This window comes from Tachypleus tridentatus, chromosome 7 (assembly GCF_004210375.1).
Source record: "Tachypleus tridentatus isolate NWPU-2018 chromosome 7, ASM421037v1, whole genome shotgun sequence".
NCBI classification, from domain to species: domain Eukaryota; kingdom Metazoa; phylum Arthropoda; class Merostomata; order Xiphosura; family Limulidae; genus Tachypleus; species Tachypleus tridentatus.
Window position 1 is genome coordinate 164,815,651 of NC_134831.1, and position 22,609 is coordinate 164,838,259.

Genomic DNA, 22,609 nt, shown 5'->3' on the forward strand with positions numbered 1-22,609 from the left:
ATTGATAAGCAATACAAGCGTTAGGAAAAACATACAGTCGAACCTGTCGTTTATTCACTACACAAAGAGCATGTATTCTTAAAATTTTATCATACCATAACAAATTCGAGGGTTTCATCTGCGCAGCAACGACTGCGCACTAAAATACACTAGCTTGAAATAAATCCTTACAATTAATAAAATAATCAGATCGTGTACCTGTAATTTTCTACGGATATATAAAGTGTCAATACTTCATGGTTAATGTAATTTACCTGTACTCTGAAAGCAACAGTTATTTGTGGTACGCATTTATCACTGGCGATCATTACATGTCTAATTGTGAGGATGTTCATATTAATATCAGATGAAACTATGTAACACTTTAAAACGGGTTAAAAGTTGCTCTGTGTTAGTATATATGAAATTAAATTACTTTGAAAGATAAGAATTTTGTAAGACAGCACAAAGACTATTGCATGACACTAAATTTTATTAAATTTTTGTAACTGACAAATTTTGTAACCGCACTTTCAAGTATTCGACATTACGTTTTTAAACTACGCTAATGAAGTACAACGAATTTGGAAATTCTGATTAACCCGTGTTGTTAACACAAATTCTTTATCGATTTTCTTCAGCATAATGCTATTCGATTAGAGCCAGTTCGCTATCCTGTCTCTTGAGGAATCATTTCGTTATACGCATAAAAAAAAAACATGTTGTACACGTTACTCTATACAAAATTTATATTGCTCTATGCGCTTACCGGTAAAACGAGTAAAGACATCTACACTCCACCATCGGGAGCAACTATATTATGTACTACTTAACCAACCACGCATCCTCTGTTATTTAAAGAGTAGAACTAGCGGGGCCCTGTGCTCTGAATAATGTAATGACGACGCTTTCTCCGACCCGTTACACGGGTATTCCCTGATATATTGCGTGTTCGATAATTTACCCGCGGGGTCTCAAGTCACCTAGGCTTACCTGGGTAGATCAGAGTTAACCGTGAATATTACGTCACGTTAAAGCCTGGATAATATCTAGAAATAATACATTTAAAATTATTACTTTTTTTTTTCTCGTAAGATTCGGTCGAATAAGCTTTATTTACTGAATATTCTCTGGAAAGACAAATTACGTCAATGTCTTTGAAATAGCTGTATTCATTACACACTTAATTCGCCGTCGGAGCTCGTTTAAACACAAATTAACTTTGTTTTCTAAATTAGCGAGCTTGAATAGCCGTAACCGTCCTCAAATCCGTGATTTGCTCTCTGACGTTACACCTACAAAACATCTATTTTGAGAAATATAACAATTCTATTAGATGCAGAATTTCTGTACGTCTGTTACGTTTCGGAACGATTTAATTTCAACCAAATAGGAACGGCAGTAAACTGATAAAATATTTTAATAGATAGCTTTTAATATTTTCTGTTAAAGTTTATAAATTAACGAGGGCTTATTATATGGAAATAGAAGATTTATTTAATTACACCAGAACATAAAGTTAGTTAGTTTGTTCTATGTTTCGTTAAACAAGATTACAGAACTTGGAACAGAAAGTCATCGATGTACAGAAGGTTCACATTACCACTTACTAGTAAATATTAAAGTAACAGAATCACAAATAGTATATAATCGAAACGTACTTGATTTTATAAATATTAAATATATTAGGAACACATACAGTGTCACGTGACGAAGATTACGGCCGCGACTCGCCTTTACACAAACAACACTGGAACAAACTTTTGGAGACACACAAACTCCCGCCCCCATTCTCGTGAAGATCTCTTGTGAGCACAAGATTGTGAGTGACCTTCCCTCAGCCAGTATAGCGCTTTTACGTTGTACAATAGGCACCGTATTCCCGGCTAATACAAACTTAAAAGGGAATGCTCGAGAAAACACATACAGAAGTTTGTCTCGATATTAACGGCAGTCACTAAAGCACAAAATGTGCTGTGTGACATCACAGAACACGAGATGAAAAAAATATTTATCATAACTAGTGCGAAATATACGAAACTTTATGTTATTAGAAATGTACGCCAAAAAGAAAACGTGAAAGCTCTTTTACTAGCGAAACGTTTTAGGCACCACAAAGTTGCATTATTGCATAAGGGCGTCTCAAAAATATTCATACGGACTACACGTTCCCTCATCCCTAAGATCACGACACTTGGGAATATACTCCTCATACAGCCATCTACCAGTGTTTCGTAAACATCGAGAGAGGCGTTTCGATTGTAAAGACGCTCGATGTGAACGAAATAAAGACGAAAACGTGGATAGGTTGGATCGTTACAAACATACCATATGTGAAAGTTGACAACGCGAGTCAAGCCATTCTGTGTGAAATGGTTCCTTTCTATGGTAAGCTTTTATGGAAGGTAATTTATATACTATTCTACCATACATAGAATAGCAGTAGAACTTCGTCCCTCCTAGTTTCAAACCAAACACTACTCAAAGGTCGTAGGAAAGATTGTCAAACCAACTGTTTGGTGAGAAAACGACCAGGATACATGATTACTATCTGCTGAATCGACTGCTTTATTACTCCATCAACTTTTACATTACGCATACATTTCAAATTCAAGAAAGAAAACCATAAAAGGGTCACCATTGTGTATTACATTTGATAGTAAATCAACCACGACGATAACAGTTTACGTGTACTAAATTCACGTTTAGTAGTTTAATAACACATAGTCACGTAATGATCGAAAATTAAAACGTTATCACGAGTTAAAACACTTTAATTTTAAGAGGTAAAACATGTTGAATAAATAATATATTCTGTAATTTACGGGCAATGGAGAGAAGAGTAGTTTACATTTCTTTCAACAAGTCTTTTCACATAAACTTGACAAAGCTCACCAGACTTATTAATATACCAGAATGAAGACGTCTTTGATTTCAAAATGTATAATACAAAACGTTTCTATAACTATTAAGAGCTACCAGTCTGAACAACCACCTATTTTTCTAAAACTGTACAAAGAGTATTACTTGAAGAGACACCATGAGCATATAAACAAAAACTCTTCACCTTGTATTCTGTTTATTCATGAAGCAGTTTGGAAACATTAGATCCTTACGCCTAACTGTTGTTGTGTTCTTTAAATGCAAATATGATGGAACTATAGAGATGTATTAATAATTATCCAGTAGTGTAACAGGAGATTGTGTACTCAGGTTTGTTTTTTCTTTCTTCTACCATGAACTACTCCATTCTTTGCACTGAACTTTCACTATGTAAACTTTTATGCAAAATCACAGTAATACGATGACAGAATGTCCCTCAGTCTTAATTTTTATATCCGTTTTCACCACACTCTATCAATATAGTCCTGCAATTTAATACAAGTTAATGGTTTCACCCAAAATTTTTACTACTACTTATAAAAAAAAACAACTAAACATGTATAACTATAACATAATATCATAATGTTGATAATTGTTTTAGGAGTAACATGCTAAATATTTTATGAAAACTGTACAGACAGAAATGTTCTTTATTACTAGCAAAATATAAACACTTCTAAATCTTGTTATTGTTAATAAACACAAAATAAAACAATCCAAAGCAACCTTGGTGGCCAATAACATGAACCTATCTTGTTTGTCCAATAAAACAAACTTGGTGGCCAATAACATAAACCTGACTATACTGTCTGTCCAATAGAACCTTTGTGGTCAATAACATAAACCTGACTATATTGTTTGTTCAATAAAGTAACCTTGATGGCCGAAAATATAGCTTATCTTGTTTGTTCAATAAAGTAATTTACAACTAGTCATTATTTATTAATTGGGAAGTCTGGAGAATGCTAAAGGGTTTTATGAAATGGAAACATGGGGCACTTACAAATAGTCTTTATAAGTTATTGAATAGAGGAATGATTTCCAGATGTTTGTGAACAATTGAAAATTTTGTAATAATTTAATAATAAATACACTTGAGCTTTGTACATTAAAAATTAAATACCTGCTTTACAGTCATTATTTGAAGATCATACATTTACTTGTCCCAGTTATCAGCAAGGCTACATCACATTTATTAAAACAAAACTGTTAACAAGAGTGAAAAAAAAACATGTAAACCTAAGATTTCCCTAATAAGATACATGTCTTTGAACAAATTCTTGAAGAATGTGACATTGTTATTCATTGTAATTGGTTAATGACTTCAGCAAGAGCCAATAATGAACAGGGCTTTCAAATAAAAAAAAAAACTTGTTTATTCACAACCTGAGTCCTGAGATAAATGTTATTTGAATAGCAAGTAAGGTGCTTTTATTATTATAAAAATATAGTCATTTGTTGAGGGAAATTTTTAAATTTGAATACACACATTAACAGATATTACTCAATGGAAAAGTTTAAGATTTTAGTCTTTGTCATTTTTCAGGAAGGAGGAACTTATGATTAGTTGTTGATAATATTTAGTTAATATCAGTTTGTCTGTCATAAAAAAAAACATTTAGTTATTTTGTTTGTATAATGTTAGAATACTATATTTAGTGTTTACGATTATAATGTGTTTAAAAACACTTTAATAGCTGGGAATATTTTATGTAATAGAAGATTGGAGAAAAAACAGCTGATAAAGTTGAACAGTTTAAGGTGATGGTTAGATAAAAGTTCATTCACAGAAACAAGTTACAGGCTTATTTTCAGTTATTCAAAGTATGTTTTGAGGAATTTTGTAGAAAAACATTTATATCATGATTAGAAATTTAGCATTGATAATAAGTTTAAATTTGATTATTATTTTGTTACAGTTAGAAAAGTTTTTGCAACGATTAGCACATCAACCTATTTGTCCTAAATATTTTAATTTTTAAAGTGTATAGCTCTAACAACTGTTAATGAATATAATCATAAATATATCAATGCTATTAAGTCCTAAACAACTTATAGCTTTAGAGAACTTAAACAAAAATGAGAGTATTGTTATTTCTAAATCTCATAAAGATAAATGTTTAAAAAAAGCTGAAGAAACCTTAACTGATTTTACTAAACTTACAAAGTTGCATCAAGATTCTACTGAAATAAGAAGTACTGAGAGAATATAATGTTCTTAATGACAAACAGTATTTAAAGATTAATGACTGTGTAAAATAATAAAGGACAATGTTGGGTGTGACATACAGTTACTAACATTGGAACCTAGAACCACGATTTACCCATTTTTTTAGTTGAATTTCTGAAGGGTTCTACTTCCAATAGACAGACTTTAAATAACAGTTCACTGATGAATTACAAGTTGAAGTTTGACAGTACTATGCACCATGCTAATTCTTATGTAGAATCACTAAACATAACAGGAGAGACCATACAGCTTATCTCTTTTACAGTAATGTTTCTAACATGGTGACTACATCCAAATCACTTGTTCTGAAATTTGGTTCAAGCATGTTTCATTGTGCTTGTAAAGTATCTAGCACCTATGACATTTCGCATAAATAATTTAATAACAACAAAAATGTGTGTAAAAATGATTTCCTGATTTTTATCATTTATAAAATACTCTGTAATTATTTAAATAACTTTTAGACACAGTGTACATTACAACTTTCTAAATAATCTATTATCAGTCTACTATAATTGGGTAAATATTTTTTAATTATCAAAAATCAGTTAAAAATGTTATTAGAATGGTATACCCATCAATACAATTGTAATGTGTATTTAAAACTAAATGTTCTTGAAATATATGTTTAAACTTAATTGTTATCATAAAATGTGTTGAAATCTAATTATTATTGTAATGTGTGTTTAAATCTAATTGTTGCCTATACTTGTTTGTTTTTTTTAGATTTAAGGACTGCACTCCTGAAACATATACACCTACTTGTCCTTGCTGTCAGTAAGGTTATATCAGTTCTGTCAGAAAATTGTTAAAGTGAGTAAAAAAAAATGCCCTAGAATAACATTACGTTACCACACCTTCCAAAAAGGCCAACATTATTGTTCATATAACAGCGAGTAAACTAGTTTTATTATTATAAATATAAAGTAAACTAGTTTTATTATTATAAATATAAAGTAAATTAGTTTTATTATCATAAACTGGTTTCATTGTTATAAAGTAAACTGGTTTATTACTATAATTATATCATTACTTATTAAGAGCACTTTTGAAACCTAAATAGTAACAATACAAAAATTAACAAATGAAAACTTTAAATGTCATATTTACTTTATTACAATATTAAACAAAACTACACAAACTGTTTATAAACTTTTCTAAATCATCAAGTAATTCAAGATGATAAAAAAAGGACTCAACTGATAATTTTAACAATTTATTCTTCCATTTAGGCTACAATCTATTTTGAGTGGAAGCACATTAGGGGCAGTGTTTTATTCTCATTAAAAACAGGTTCTTAAAAGAATTTGAAAAACTACTTTGTTTTGAAGTTATACCTGAAACAACATAGTGGTATTCCTAATGTTAAGATATTCTACATTATTATTATTATTCCTATTTCTTAACACACCTATCAATATGAAATGTATAATGATATACAAACTAAACCTAAACTTTACTTTGTTTTCATAACAAAACCCTTATTGATAAAAAGAAGCCAGTGTCTAGATACAGTGGTTATAAAGGAGAATTTGCCTAGGATTTGTTAACCTATAATTAAACTAATTAGTTGCAGTACTAAATAGCAATAACTGATAAAATACAGAAAACCAACAATAAAAATCATGTTTATTGAAGTGTTTTTTTTCATTCCTGCTGGTTAATCTATTATAAGTTTTAAATCAGAAGTGCATAAAAAAAGTATTTCAGATTCATCTTAAAACTCCACATGTTGTTGTCCCAAATAACCTGTTGTTCACTATCAGAATTTATTAGTTGATCTTAATGCACCCATTTACACGAAGTATAATATTAGGCCTACAAATGTCTATTACTTGTAGCTACAGATATTACAGAGTAATTACAGAAGATGTACCACAACATATGTATGGCCATTTGGTACCAATGAAAGTCACTAGGAGCACTACTGCTACATCAACCTGTGGCCACTTTATCTTAGTACAACTTCACACCAACTTATTGAATTTATACTCTAAATCTACTGGTTCTTCACCTGGCATAGTAGATATTGATATACTATTCCCAGTGGTTTATTACTATTATTATTATTATTATCCTATACTTTTATAATTATGCCCTTTGTTGTTATAATAATTTTTGATGATTGTTATTTTTGTATTCTTTGTGTGATGTATAATAATTCTATGTTTTATACTGATTTCATAACACACTCATAGATAATTTTATTTTCACTATGAGTTTGTGTGTAGACAAACAATTAGAACCTATATTATAGAGGATACATACAAACCTATATTCTTATTTCAGAAATAAATCTTGAAATAACAACAGTTTTTTTTTAACTGATATTCCTATTGTTTCTTTCTAAAATGGAAGCACTTTCCCATTAATTAGAGGCAGGCACAAAAAAAAATTACGAATAACTACAAAATTTAATACCTTGTGTGGAAACAAACAATTTATTGTAGTCACATAAGACAGTACTTGAATGATATAGAAATGTGTTAGACAACTAGTTTCATGTAAGTAAGATTAAGCCTAAATAGAAAAATAATGTCTACTTACTTCCTAATTCTCTCATAGATATTGTACTTCTCATTATTTAGTTGAAAATACAAAATATGTATAGTGCTTAACTGACTAAATGTTCACTTGATGACAAATCAATCTGGTCTACCTTCATGATTTTATATCTTTCAAATTATTTCATACATTTCCAGTTATTTGCCAAACATTCATTACATAATGTTGAAAGCTCCTTCTAGTCAAAAACAGTAAAAAAATCTAAATTAAAAAAATCATAGCCTACAAAAATACCATTAGTTAACAAGTACCAACTTATCATTCATGCTTTCTGCTACAATTAGCCTAATAGTAGACCTCAAGTACAAATATCCAAAACCTGAAAATACACAAGTTCAATCTGGTGAATATGCAAAATTAAAGGATTTGAATGAATATCTATAACAATATGACAAAAAGCTTTTGGTAAATCTTCAATTACAACATCACCTTAATTCCCCATAGGGAAGAAGGAAAAGAAAATCACTCATCATTAATTAAAAACCTAGCCATCAATCATCCTTAATAAGAAATAAAAAACTACTCGTGCATGGACTTCTCACCAAAATAGTTTACAGTTTTAAATAAAAAAGTTAATACTGTCATCTTATCTATGAGTTACTCTTTATTTAACACTGCAGTTTTTGAATAGATTTCTTACAGTCCATTTAAAATATAGTATGATTTAAAACTATAAAATATTTAACTATTTCTGGACAAATATTGCTTTGTCTTCCAAACACTTAAACAGGTAATAGTGTAAGTTACAAACTACAAAATCAGTGAATGAAAAAGTTCTGTATATAAACACCATCATCAAATGTATAAGATACTTCCAACTGGTAGCAACTAGTGTATATAATCATCCTTTTTGAGACAGCCACTTGCATTACCAAGAACAACAAAAATACAACACAAATAAGATCTTTCTTCATCTTATTTCCATCCCAACAGAACAGTTAAGTTGAATCTACACTTACAAACAATTATGTGTCACTAAATTCAACAGCAACAAAATTAAAGACCATAATTACAGTCAACTGAAAAACCTATAATTTAGTTTGATTAAATGCTGTCATCATAAAATGTGGAGGTAAAATAATTTACATGGCACCAAAAAAAATAATACATGTAATGTTTTCTACATGTAAAAATTAAATTTGACATTAACATTGAAATTCCAAATGCAACTATAAAAATTTTCATGACTACATAATTTTAGTTATACTAAAACAAGCAACATTATTACGTTTTCAAGGATAAACATACTACAAACAGTTCGCTAAGTTACTAATAAAAACAATAACTGAAAGAAAAAAAAAACATTCAAAAGGAAATTCACTGGAAATGTATCCATCACAAGCTGCATGTGCTAACCTAGAAAATATTATGAAAAAAAAACTACTTTCACTCAAAACACTCAACAACAACTTGGTGTCAACTCATATTCCACGACAGCTGGGTGTCACTCACTGTACCACAATTAACAATTTTTATGTTATTAAAATCTGTTAAATCACCAATAATTTCAAAAGAATAAAATTCCAAAACATTTTAGTAAATAATTAAAAGTTAAAAATAAATCATCATGGAAGAGCTAACCAATACTGTCAGTGGTGGTGTTGGAATCATTAAATACCAAAATTAGTGTTTTAGACACCTGTTTATTATTTTCAAACAAATTATCAAAAAAATATTTTCATAATAAAAAACTGCAACAATTTTTTCAAAGAAAATTATATTGGAAACAAACCTAAATAATCTGTTAAAATGTCAAACATTTCAAACAGAGTAGACATATCTGGATTGTATGCATTTTTATAGTGCAACTCTGAAAGCAACTTCAGTAGTCTGATACATGTGTACAGTACAGAAAAGAATGTCACAAATTGTCTGGTACATGTGTAAAGTGCAGTAAAGAATGTCACTTAATTAGTCTGGTACATGTGTAAAGTGCAGCACAGAATGTCACTTAAGTAGTCTGGTACATGTGTACAGCACAGCAAAGAATGTCACTGAAATAGTCTCGTAAATGTTTACATTACAGCATAGAATGTCACTCAAGTAGTACGGTAAATGTGTACAGCAGAGCATAGAACATCACTCCAGTAGTATGGTACATGTGTACAGTATGGCATAGAACGTCACTCAATTAGTATGGTACATGTGTACAGTATGGCATAGAACGTCACTCAATTAGTATGGTACATGTGTACAGTATGGCATATAATGTCACTCAATTAGTATGGTACATGTGTACAGTATGGCATATAATGTCACTCAATTAGTATGGTACATGTGTACAGTATGGCATATAATGTCACTTAAGAAGTGTGATACATGTGTACAGTGTATTTAATGTTACTTAATAGCCTTGTACATGTATACAGTAACTCAATATCACTTAGTAGCCTAGAATACGTATACAGTGCCTCAATGTCACTTAGTAGCCTAGAACATGTATACAGTAACTCAATATCACTTAATAGCCTAGAACACGTATACAGTGCCTCAATGTCACTTAGTAGCCTAGAACATGTATACAGTAACTCAATATCACTTAATAGCCTAGAACACGTATACAGAAACTCAATATCACTTAATAGCCTAGAACACGTATACAGTAACTCAATATCACTTAATAGCCTAGAACACGTATACAGTAACTCAATGTCACTTAATAGCCTGTTACATGTGTACAGTGCCTTAATGTCACTTAGTAGCATAGAACACATATACAGTGCCTCAATGTCACTTAGTAGCCTAGAACACACATACAGTACCTCAACATCACTTAATAGCCTGGTACATATATGCAGTACCTTAATGTCATTTAGTAGCCTTGTACATGTATACAATGCCTCAATAACACTCAGTAGCCTGGTACATGTATACAGTACGTCAGTATCACTTAGTAACCTAGAACACGTATCCAGTACCTCATTGACATTTAGTAGCCTAGAGTACATATAAAGTACCTCAATTTAACTTAAGAACATGGTACATGTATACAGTATCTCAATGTCTCTTAAAAGCCTGGTACAGTACCTCACTGTCACTTAGTAGCCTGGTACATATATGTAGTACCTTAATGTCACTTAGTAGCCTTGTACATGTATGCAGTACCTTAATGTCACTTAGTATCCTGGTGTGTGTGTGTGTGTGTGTGTGTGTGTGTGTGTGTGTGTGTGTATATGCAGTACCCCAGTGTCTCTTGGTAGTCTGGTACATGTACACAGTACCTGAATGTCACTTAACAGCTTAGTATATGTACACAGTACCTCAATGTCACTTAGAAGTCTGCGAACCTGTATGCTTACAGTACCAAGTTGTCATTTTATCTTGTTAAATACAAAATATATGAAGAAAGTGGCAGAAAATTTCAACATGTTTCTCTAAACCATATTCTATAAAACATGTTTGGAAATTGCTTTTTAGTTATGGTAGGTAAAGTAAGTGATTTCTAAGTATTTTTTTCACTCAGTACTTGATTAATTGTACACAAAATAAGTTACTTTATTCCTTTATAGGAAGAAATGTCTTTCATGGAGAAAATGACAACACAGTACAAGTTTCTTACTACACAAATGGATCTGTTTACTAGATAAAGGATGTGTATTCAATGCATATCTGCACTGCCTTCAAACATCTTTATTTGTACAGTTTACTGTACTAGTGTTTGAGTTGTAACTACAAATTAAAGAGATTAAAATTAAAATGTGATTAGAACCAGTAGCATAAACAGCCAGAAGCTACAGTTAATGTTACAGTTGTAACCACATTAAATTTAAACACAAGTAGACAGTAAATCTACAGAAATTTAGCACAGATCTCACAATTCTGAATATGGTTTCTTAAACATCATCTATTTAAAAGTAGTCTAAACTGTTTATATACTAATGCTATAACATGTCAACACAGCATCATAGTAATAGTTTCCTTCCACAGCTGATAGTACATTAATTTGAATGTACATCTAAAATCACTGGGGTAGTGAAGAAGAGTTATTTAGAATAACATGGCCACCACTTTTTACATACAAAACATGTTTCCCAATGTAATAGATTAGACAGTTTCCCACAGTCTAACTACATATTACCACACAGTTTGTCAACCACCATGTACAAATAAAACTAAATTAAGGAAGAATATTTAATAAAATTCAATATACATAACACCAAAATGTAAATTTGAAATTAATCTAAGTGATGATACATTAAATATAACACCAGAAAATGTATTTATTAAATAGCTGAACAGTAATAATAATAAATGTTTTATATGAAGTACCGATTTATTTTAACAAAAGGTAAAAGTCACACTTATGGAAAGTCAGAACTGGTTATGTTTTGAACACCAATGTTTATAAATTCCATATCTTAGAAACTGTTTATCTCTAATCTTGAAATGATCATTTAATCAGTATTTTTTTCTTATTGTACAAAGTTCAAATACCATAAACTATTATAGATTGTTCTGCTACAAGAAACATCAAAGTTGCAAATTTTATGACAAGTTCTAAGTCTCATTCTTCTTGCTTCACTGTATACAAAGACATTTATCGACTATAATACCCAATGATTTCAGTAACAAAATATCAGAATCTGTCTGCCTAACCAACTAATGAATGTTATTTATGTTAGAAAAAAAAACTGGAATTTATCATCTGAAACCTAAACCACAGTTTACTACAAGTTCACACGGGGCAATTTGATGGCAAACCAAGACACTGGCAAAATATAAGCTACTGTAAAAAAACATTTTTATTAAAACATGTTTTAACTCTACCAACTGAACTTACAGAGTAACAAGGAATTTGTACTCCCTTCTCAGGACTGTCTAACTTTGCTGAAAGGCAAGGGGGGAAGGATTTGCTTGGAAAACTTTATCTTAGACCATACCATGGTTTAAAAATTCTGAATAGCAAAGAAACATTTTTTTTACCACTGTTCTTAAAGAAAACTATAAGCATTAGTTCAAAATACTGTCATGTTAAAAGTTTTAATATCACCATGCATTTGCACATATCATTTCATCAATCCAACAATAGTGTTAATATTGCCATTAGAAAACAAATACACTTCCCAACATAGCTATTTTTTTTGTATAACAGTATCTATACCAACTCAATGAAAGTAAAAGGGGCATGTAAATTCATCCTTTTGTAATCATAGCAGGGGTTAAGGTCTCCGTCCTTTGCATTAGGTGCCTATGCCCCTACTCTGATAAAGGGATGTTAGGGTATTCACACATCATCATTTGTATTTTCACTGACAGAATCACTGAAACTTACTTTATATATTAGTTGTCTTCTTAATGCATTGATTGAGAAAATCATAAACTCATTGTTAACCTAAATATTTTCACAGCTCTTCAATACAAAGATGGCTATGTGATTAACAACACACTATTCAACAGACAAGGCTTTCATAATATGCTAAATAATGTTCGTTAAATGTTTCAGTTACATAATCACAATGTTCATGCACACACTGAGCCCAAGGGTTGATTTTTAAGGCAGGGATAAGGCAGTAGAAATTTGGAAGCATTTTCATCCAGGAGAGAAAAAATTACCAGATTTATGTACTGTAGATTTAGAAAAAAAAAAAACAACAGTTTCCTTTCATATGTTTTTGTGCATGTTAACTTGTATGTAATGCATCTTCTAGCAATTTCTCCAAGAAAAAAATAAAACATCTCCCAATCCAGTGCCAAAAATGTGTGGTTAACAATCAACTTGTATTTAAGTGCAGGCACTTGTTTCAAGTAAAAAAAAGTGGTTTGCATATTAAACAATTCTAATATTTCAAATAAAACATTTAATCTTTACTGGAAGAAAAAAAGGAAGGCAAGATAAACCAGCAGTTTTCTATGAACGTTTTACCAAGGTTGTTGTTTTTTACATCTTCAGCTAATTCACTGTTCAAGTTGTTTTGTTTTTAAATTTAATTAAAATATACTACATCATACACACCACCCTCACACGTTTGCCAGATTCTTCTGACTGAAGAAGGTTATTATTTTACACCTACTGACGTAGCTAATATTAAGTATGCTAGCGGTTGGTACCCGTATGTAAGTTTGTTTTGGACGTAAAATAATTCTAACGAACGTGACAATTTCAAGCGGAACAAAGAACTTTTGAACTTGAAAGCGAAATCTTCAGACCGAATCACTACAGACAGCCTAGGTGGCAATGGCATTTTCAACGAGTCAGCAACAACCACTCGACTAGCCATCCATCCCCCAGGGTCAGGCGTAACATATTGCGGAGACCGCCGTAGCGTGGAGCCTGCGCCCGCGGCAAGCACGTCCAGCTAAGCAGCTGCCTCGCCCTAATCCTAAGATCGGCGATTATGACTTAGGCACCAGTAAGTGCCTCTTTGTTCCCTAACATACATGCATAACTTTATAAACTTACCCACTTGAAGTACATTTTCAACACACCCAGTTTCATATAATCGTAATCCACGATAAAAAGGCAATTTCTGAAGGTCCGTACAACCACTACTTTCACTTGAAAGCGACGAATACATACATATATTCCTCTCGTTCCGTGGGAAAGACCAATAAATTATCCGTCTCTGAACAGGCTCGGGTATGCGATCATATCTTTCCTCAATTCTCTGGAATGGGATATGTAAAGCCACCACTTTTGCACTAACATCGAGTAAACTATCTGGGCACCTAACAGTAACTGTTTTTGAATCGTTGTTCATTAATATATCGTTGTTTTGCATGGAATTACCGCCTACCCGAATACAACACAACCTCTTCGCCGCCGCCATCTTGAAACATCTGATATATCATTTGTTAAACGCATGCGTATTACATTAAAAATATATATTCATAACCGGGGCCCAATCTCATGATTTTAAAGTTGACAGTTCTTAAGGAGTAATTATTTTACTTTAAGTTAAAGAAGAATATACAATACATATGTTGTGTGAACATGTGTTTTTCTGTATCAATGTACATGTTTCCAGCTTAAATGGCAACCATCTTTTGATGTTGATGAATGACTGATGATGTTCAATTCTTGATTTCATGTATATAAGAAAATAATACATAGATATTTATTGAAATAGGACAGAATGCATAAAAAAACACGTTGAAATAAGAGCAATTCAACTCTTTACTTTACACTAAGTCAATTTACACTAAGTTAGGCCAGAAAGTCTATCTAACGCTTTAAGTATTAAGTGTTATCAGGTGTTTTAAAATTTGCAGTTACTGTATTCAGTGTATTGGGTTGTTATAATACATGATATTATACAAAAGTTCACAAATTTGACTATTATACAGCTAACATCCAAAACTTGTTTTAAATGATTGCGTGAAGAAATCAGAAATGAAAATTATTACTAATTAATATTGAAGTAATATAAATATTTATTATTGATGTTTCATACTGGATACACCTTTTTTTCTCCTGACAACTGATATAGTTATTACAAAGTACATATAATTATATATATAATGTGTGTGTGTGTGAATTTACTGATATTTTGAATAAAATTTGAACAAAACTAATCTGAGAAAATAGTTTATGCTGGTACCATGGCTAAGGAACGGTCTATAAACTTGTCGGAATAGGGATTCGGTGAAAGAGTATGAGCCAAACAACTAGTGCTTATGTGTTTCATAAATAGTTGTCTCCCAGTGGTTCAGCAACATATCCCTGGTGGGAAGAGCACGGTCTTTGTGCTTAATTACAAACAAACAAACATTGTAAACAATTATTAATAAGAAGTTATATTATATCCTTTCTGTAAGAATATTAATTGAAATGTTGATATATTTATTTAACTTTAGCTGTTTATGAACCTTTTCTGTTTATTATGTAAATTACTTTAACTGTTAGTTTAGAATATGAATTTAGGCGTAACCTAAATTCCTTAAGTTGATAGATCCAGGTGAATTATTGCTGGAATTCTGGCCGAAAATATCGCTAATAGCAAGTGTATCCAACTCATAGATGAATTTATTCTGATAGAAATAGTTTGAATGCTATATTGCATTCATATATCTTGTATTCCTTATTAATTAATTATTTGTCCCTATTTTTATAGGTGGATCATTGTGATCAGAAGTTAATCATATGTAAATTACATTTTGCTGAAGAAATAAATTTACGAAAAATAAATACCTAAAACTCAAATCAAACTTTATAATTCGCTAGTTTTCCATCTATGTATAACAATTTGTGTTTCTTTTAAAGCAAAGCCATACTGGGTTATCTGCTATGTCCACCGCTGGGAATCGAAACCCGGATTTTACCCTTGTAAATCTATATAGACTCACTGCTGTCCCACCAGGAGACATTGAAAGTAGTTATCCTTCGCTGACTCGCTCTTCGTCAGTAACTTCTCTCCAGTAATGTATACTAGTCACTAATACGTAAAAAATATGTGTTAGTTTATTTCTTAAACACACGTGTTAAACAAACTAAGTTTTCTTTCCGGGGGGCGGGATGAACAAACAAACTTCTACACAGTGAGATGAATTTCCAAATTAAACTAACTAATGAGATCCCATTCGTTAACAATGCCGTTGCTTTGATAAAGTAAATGTCGCAAACATAAATAATTGTATGAAATCAGAATGTTGGTAACTTTACGGAATTACAATTGTAATATCTAAGGGGCCCGGCATGATCAGGTGGTTAAGGCATTCGCCTAATAACATGAGGATATTCATACCAAACATGCTCGCCCTTTAAGTCGTGGGGGTGTGACAGTCCTCCGTTCAATCCCATTATTCGTTAGTAAAAGATAGCCCAAGAGTTGATGGTGGATGGCGATTACTAGCTGCCTTCTCTCTAGTCTTACGCTGCTAAATTAGGGACGGCTAGCGCAGACAGACTTGGGGAGCTTTGCGCTAAATTAAAAAATAAACAAACAAACATCTATAGTTCGATTCACCGCGGTGGACGGAATGCAGATGCTCATCGTGAAACTCAATTCCATGCTAACCCCAGAGGTAGGGTATGTAAATGAGTCTCGAATGCAGATATCCTACTTGGGTTTATAACACTTATATAAGAGGTCAAAGACATAGAGAATACTGAAGGGTCTGTTATTATTTTTAATGACTGACACTCTACGTACATACATATTTTGTGAAGGTATAGTTTTACATAATAGCTAAAACCAGCTGACTTCCGGATGACAAGGATTCTAACGTTAGCTACTTTTTCTTCTTATAATTTTTATTCGTATCAGAACCTTTCATAAAATGCTTGAAGTTGCATACTGATAGACACTATTATCTTTTTATGTGGGCATTTTCTGCCATTGGCAGAAATAGTGTATTAGCTCATCTGCAAATAAATACTGTATTATCTTGCCTGTACAGAAATACCGTATCAACTTACCTGTACAGAAATATTGTATTATCTTGCCTGTACAGAAATATTGTATTATCTTTCCTGTACAGGAATACCGTATCAACTTACCAGTACAAATATACTGTATTATCTTGCTTGTAGAGGAATACTTTGGGCCTGGCATGGCCTAGCGCGTTAAGGCGTGCGCTTCGTAATCTGAGGGTCCCGGGTTCGCGCCCGAGTCGTGCTAAACATGCTTGCCCTCCCAGCCGTGGGGACGTTATAATGTGACGGTCATAGAATTATCATACGTACATTTTGATAATTCAAATGTTTATTAGCTTAGGTATATGCCATCTATTTTGTAGTAAGTCTAATGAATTAAGTGACTTCATGCTAATTTCACAACAGTACCATCGACTAGGCCTGGCATGGCCAGATGGTTAAAAGAGTAGCCCAAGAGTTGGCGGTAGGTGGTGATGACTAGCTGCCTTCCCTCTAGTCTTACACTGCTAAATTAGGGACGGCTAGCACAGATAGCCCTCGAGTAGCTTTGTGCGAAATTCCAAAAACAACAACAAGAGAAATACTGTATTATCTTGCCTGTACAGAAATACCGCATCAGCTTACCTATAGAGTTTTTAGTTTTGAATTTAGCGCAAAGCTACACTAGGCAGCTAGTCATCACCACTCACCACCAACTGTTGGCCTACTTTGATGCTAACAAATAGTGTGATTGACCGTTACATTATAACGCCCCCACGGCTGAAAGGGCGAGCATGTTTGGTGCAACGATGAATCGAACCCGCGACCGTCAGATTACGAGTCGAACGCCTTAACCCACCTAGCCATGCCGAGCCCTACCTATAGAGAAAACACTATTTGTAACACAGAATAACAAATTCAATGTGACTCACTATACATGAACTTTGTCAAGCATATTTCATAAGGAAAAATTAGGTTCTCATTAAATGGTGCTTTTACCTCAGGGCACGGGTAACAATTACAATACGCACAAGTGTGGTAAATATATTTAATAGAGAACGATCACATCAGCTTGAGATAATAATTTTACTGCTGACATAAATTTCATTTTCCTGATAATATGTAAATGAAAACAATAGAAGTACACGTTTTATTGTTGTTGTTTTTTGTGTTTCAAAACAACTAACGTAATTTTCGTGTACAACAAGGCTTTATTACCTATACCTAAATAACACTACAATAACGTTAACCTGTTATCACATACCAATTACAAAATGCACAAAAATTAAGTGAGCACGTGATTTTAGTGGTATAAACTATTATTAATACTTTTGTACCTCTAGGCTGTTCTGGTGATTTGACCTTCTATTGCGTTTCCTAGCTACACCCAGAAGTCTGATTCCCTTTGAATATTCACAAATGTTTGCTGGTTACCGTTTTTGCCTTACTAGTGCTGAGACGGACCGATATATTGCTAGTATATTACCGGATTTGATACAGCAGGTTTCTCTTTAGAGTTTGTCAACATCATTGTTTATCTGTCGCATATATATTCAGCAACCGGTTTTATCGTGCACTTTCTATTTGTGGTTCCTAGCTTTCAGAAATCCCAATAATACCTTTTTTATGACTTCCAGCTCCATCCTTGCACTGTTTGTAGGAAGCGTGGTGCTTTATCAGCCTTATACAGGATGTTGGTGTTTCGTGAAACGACCAATGCTCGACCAGCTCTCTCGATATTTGTGGTTTAAAAACCATCTGTAGCTATGATGATAGGTGACTGTTCACCAGGGTCATTAATAGAATTTTCCTGCTACGTCCTCTGTCCAGTCTCTAGATGTTCAGTACAAACTAATATCCAAAGAATCCCGTGACACCAGATATTTATTCAACGTGTAAAATGTGCCACTAATCCCGTGACACCAGATATTTATTCAACGTGAAGAAGGTGCCACTAATCCCGTGACACCAGATATTTAACGTGAAGAAGGTGCCACTTCATTAAAAAGGTAATGACAAGATTTTTTTTTCTTTTTCTCCTTCTACCCACTTTCTGCATTTTCTGTCTATGCCAATTTCCAAAGAATCCTGTGACATCAGTTTTTATTCTGTATGAAGGAGGTGCCTGAGATCTACTAATGACCAATTATCTTATTGGTGGCTTTAAAGTATCTGTCCACCAATGGTTGTCTCCTTGAACGACGTTTCGGGTAATTCCCTGTTTGATTGGTGTCTGTGTATTCGTTATATTGATGAAATGTCCCAATTGAAAAGGGTAGTAGCTCAATAATGGAACTCACAAGCTTCATACTTCGAAGGATCAGTGAAGAATTTTACTTTGGAGCAAGGTTGTTCTTCTGAGGTTTGTAATGTGTAAACAGTGACCAGTCTTCATTAAGTGTTGTATATATTTCCAATGTTATCTAGCTGCGTTATCGATAGTACATAATCCCGGACAGTGGTTAAGATCGTTTCGTGCTCTAGCTTTCAGTGAGTACGAGAGAAAAAGGATCAAAGATGTCAAACATTTAGAGTTTACTATGTCTGTCATTGGTTCTATTCTTTCAATGTGATTCAGCAAATCATGTTAATCGGCTACTTTTTGCTATAGCAGCAAACAAGTGTACATAGCCGTTCTCAGAACCTTATAGACAGACCTGTGTTTGTACAAATGTATTTGCTTTTGAAAATAGTTCTTACGCTTTTAGAACGTAAGTACTGTTGCTAATTTACATGTAAAGACAGAAAAGATGTATAAGCTTACAAGCATGCAAATTAGATTTAATTTTAATCGTTTGACTCAGTTCATAGCTAAATAGTTTTTGCATGATTTTATCAGGCTTAATTGAATAAAATATCGACAGAAGTAAAATGCTTACTGCTCATCCTACAGCTTCAAATCACACTCTAGCGCTTGTTGTAATATATATAACGTAGTTTTTGGATCCAGGCCATAATAATTATATGTTACATGGTAATTAGTAGATTAATATGTAATAGTATAGCTTACTATTATAACAGTAATACAGAATCATTTTCTAAGGTTAGCCTAAGAAATATTGGTAACTTAAACCTACCAGCTTGGGTGAGATTGTTTGTAATATAATTACAACTTCTCGAGCATTACCTGTAGCAACTGAATAATTATGTGAACGGATGTTTAAGCTGCAATGAAATTAAAATGTGTCAGAATTCGTGTAGCTTACTACAACTAACAATCAATTCTATCTTCTCAACTGACAGTAACGCATGTAACGAAACTGTGATTTAAATAACACTTAAGCCTTCAAACTCCAAAAATAATTAATTATCAGGTCTACAATAATTTTATGAAATATGTAATTTCAACTTTTCTATTGATCACATTCACAGATTACCACATTTTTGTTCTTTTTTCTTTAAAATTGGCGAAATAAGGATATAAACTTAGGCACCCAAGTAAGATAGAATTTGATGGTACGGTTGTTGTTGTTGTTTTAATTTCGCGCAAAGTTACACGAGGGCTAACTGCGCTTACCGTCCCTAATTTAGCAGTGTAAGACTATAGAGAAGGCAGCTAGTCATCACCATCCACCGCCAAATCTTGGGCTACTGTTTTACTAAAGAATAGTGGGATTAACCGTTACATTATAACGCCCCCACGGCTGAAAGGGCGAGCATGTTTGGTGTGACGGGGATTACGAGGCAAGTGCCTTAACCATCTGGCCATGCCAGGCCTAGTCGATGGTACTGTTGTGAACTTAGCATGAAGTCACTTAATTCATTAGACTTACTACAAAATAGATGGCATATACCTAAGCTAATAAACATTTGAATTATCAAAATTAACTTATGATAATTCTACAATGTATATATATAATGTTGTTTTTGTAAAAAATATAAATTGCATGAATTTAAATAATATACCCCATTACATTGGAGTAGGCCTAAAAATAGGTCCAATCCAAACCTCTTTGGAATTTGTAAATAACCTACTAAACATTTGTGGTTAGTGGAGCTTCATTGATATTCCTTTCAACACCAAATCCCTTTTGAGTTTGATACTTATGAAGTGTAGTTCAATATTAATTCCTGGCAAACACTGATGAATGACATCCATACTTAGCCCATTTCCTGTTAGACTATCATCTAGCCAATGACTTTTGTAGGTAGGCCACCAGGAACGACCATAAGGGAAATTTTTATATACTTTTTATAGACTCGATTATCTCGTGCTTGACAGTTTTATGACTTGAAAACCATACTGTAAAATAAAAAGGTTAAATATGATGTTTATTAGCTTGTTTTTAGGAAATTATTGAAAAGTTACGCAAGGACTACTTGCACTAACGGAAACAGTAGGAAAGGTAGGTAGTCAACAACATCAACCGTCAAATTTAAGTTACTTTAACTGAACAGTAGGATTTCACCTTAACCATTTTGATGCATGGCCCCAAAGCATAGAGCGAGTTTTTGCGGCAACGGGACATGAATCGTCAACTATGATTCTTAGACTCACAGTTTATGACGATAACCATTACACTATGTATAATCTAAAATGAAATATAGAACGAGCCGTTAATGAACTAAACAAGCTACGTTTGCAGCAAAACGAATGAAAAATGTCAAATTCTTCTGAAACTAGAGAGTTCTGGGTGAGATTACACAAAGAGGCCTAATTCATAATTAAATAGGTGTGTGTGTGTGTTTTCTTAGAGCAAAGCCATATCGGGCTATCTGCTGGGCCCGGCATGGCCTAGTGCGTAAGGCGTGCGACTCGTAATCCGAGGGTCGCGGGTTCGCGCCCGCGTCGCGCTAAACATGCTCGCCCTCCCAGCCGTGGGGGTGTATAATGTGACGGTCAATCCCACTATTCGTTGGTAAAGAGTAGCCCAAGAGTTGGCGGTGGGTGGTGATGACTAGCTGCCTTCCCTCTAGTCTTACACTGCTAAATTAGGGACGGCTAGCACAGATAGCCCTCGAGTAGCTTTGTGCGAAATTTCCAAACAAACAAAGCTATCTGCTGAGCCCACCGAGGGGAATCGAACCGCTGATTTTAGAGTTGTAAATCAGGAGACATACAGCTGTACGAGCAGGGGTCAATTAAATAGGATTTAACTAGATATGAATGACCTGCTTATATTTTAAGCGAATTTTATGATTTGATTTCAGTAACTCAGTAATTTTAGTTAAACAAGTCATTTTGTTGGATCTGTGTGTTGAATATTCAGAAATAATTTTCAAAATCTATATTTATTTTTGAAACCATTACTGTATCACATACAAGTCAATGGCTCATTTTTATCTGATTTAACTGTAATAACTTAAACTTTATGTTTGTTTGTATGAAGTTAAGCACAAAGCTATACAATAGGCTGTCTGTGTTTCGCCCACCACGGGTATCGAAAACTAGTTTCTAGCGTCGTAAATTCGCAGACATGCCGCTGTGCCATTGGGAGGGCTAAACTTTATGATAAGTCATAATGTTGTAACGTTGTTTTGTTTGTTTAGCAGTTTTGTTTCGTTTTTTTTTTTTTTTTTAATTATATAGTAACACTAGTTCGAAGTATAGTCCATCTAGTGATAACAAATTAGTTTATTTCTCCCTTGACGTTTCTACACTTCACTTCACCTGTTGTAACTTGTAGGCGTAAGTTAACGAATGACGCTCAACAGAAAAA

General features: G+C 33.0%; 1 protein-coding gene across 2 annotated transcripts in view; it reads right to left on the reverse strand.

Moving 5' to 3' along the window:
* The window catches only part of LOC143257108 (zinc finger SWIM domain-containing protein 5-like), a 72,320-nt gene extending 57,889 nt beyond the window's left edge, over positions 1 to 14,431 (reverse strand). Inside the window, exon 1 of one of the 2 annotated variants that reach the window (XM_076515340.1) lies at positions 14,058 to 14,431. In XM_076515340.1, the coding sequence (XP_076371455.1) occupies positions 14,058 to 14,424 (367 nt within the window). In that variant the 5' untranslated portion in view covers positions 14,425 to 14,431. The remainder of the gene's footprint in view (positions 1 to 14,057) is intronic. The other variant, XM_076515339.1, reaches the window with a different exon arrangement.
* Between the last annotated feature and the right edge of the window lie 8,178 nt (positions 14,432 to 22,609).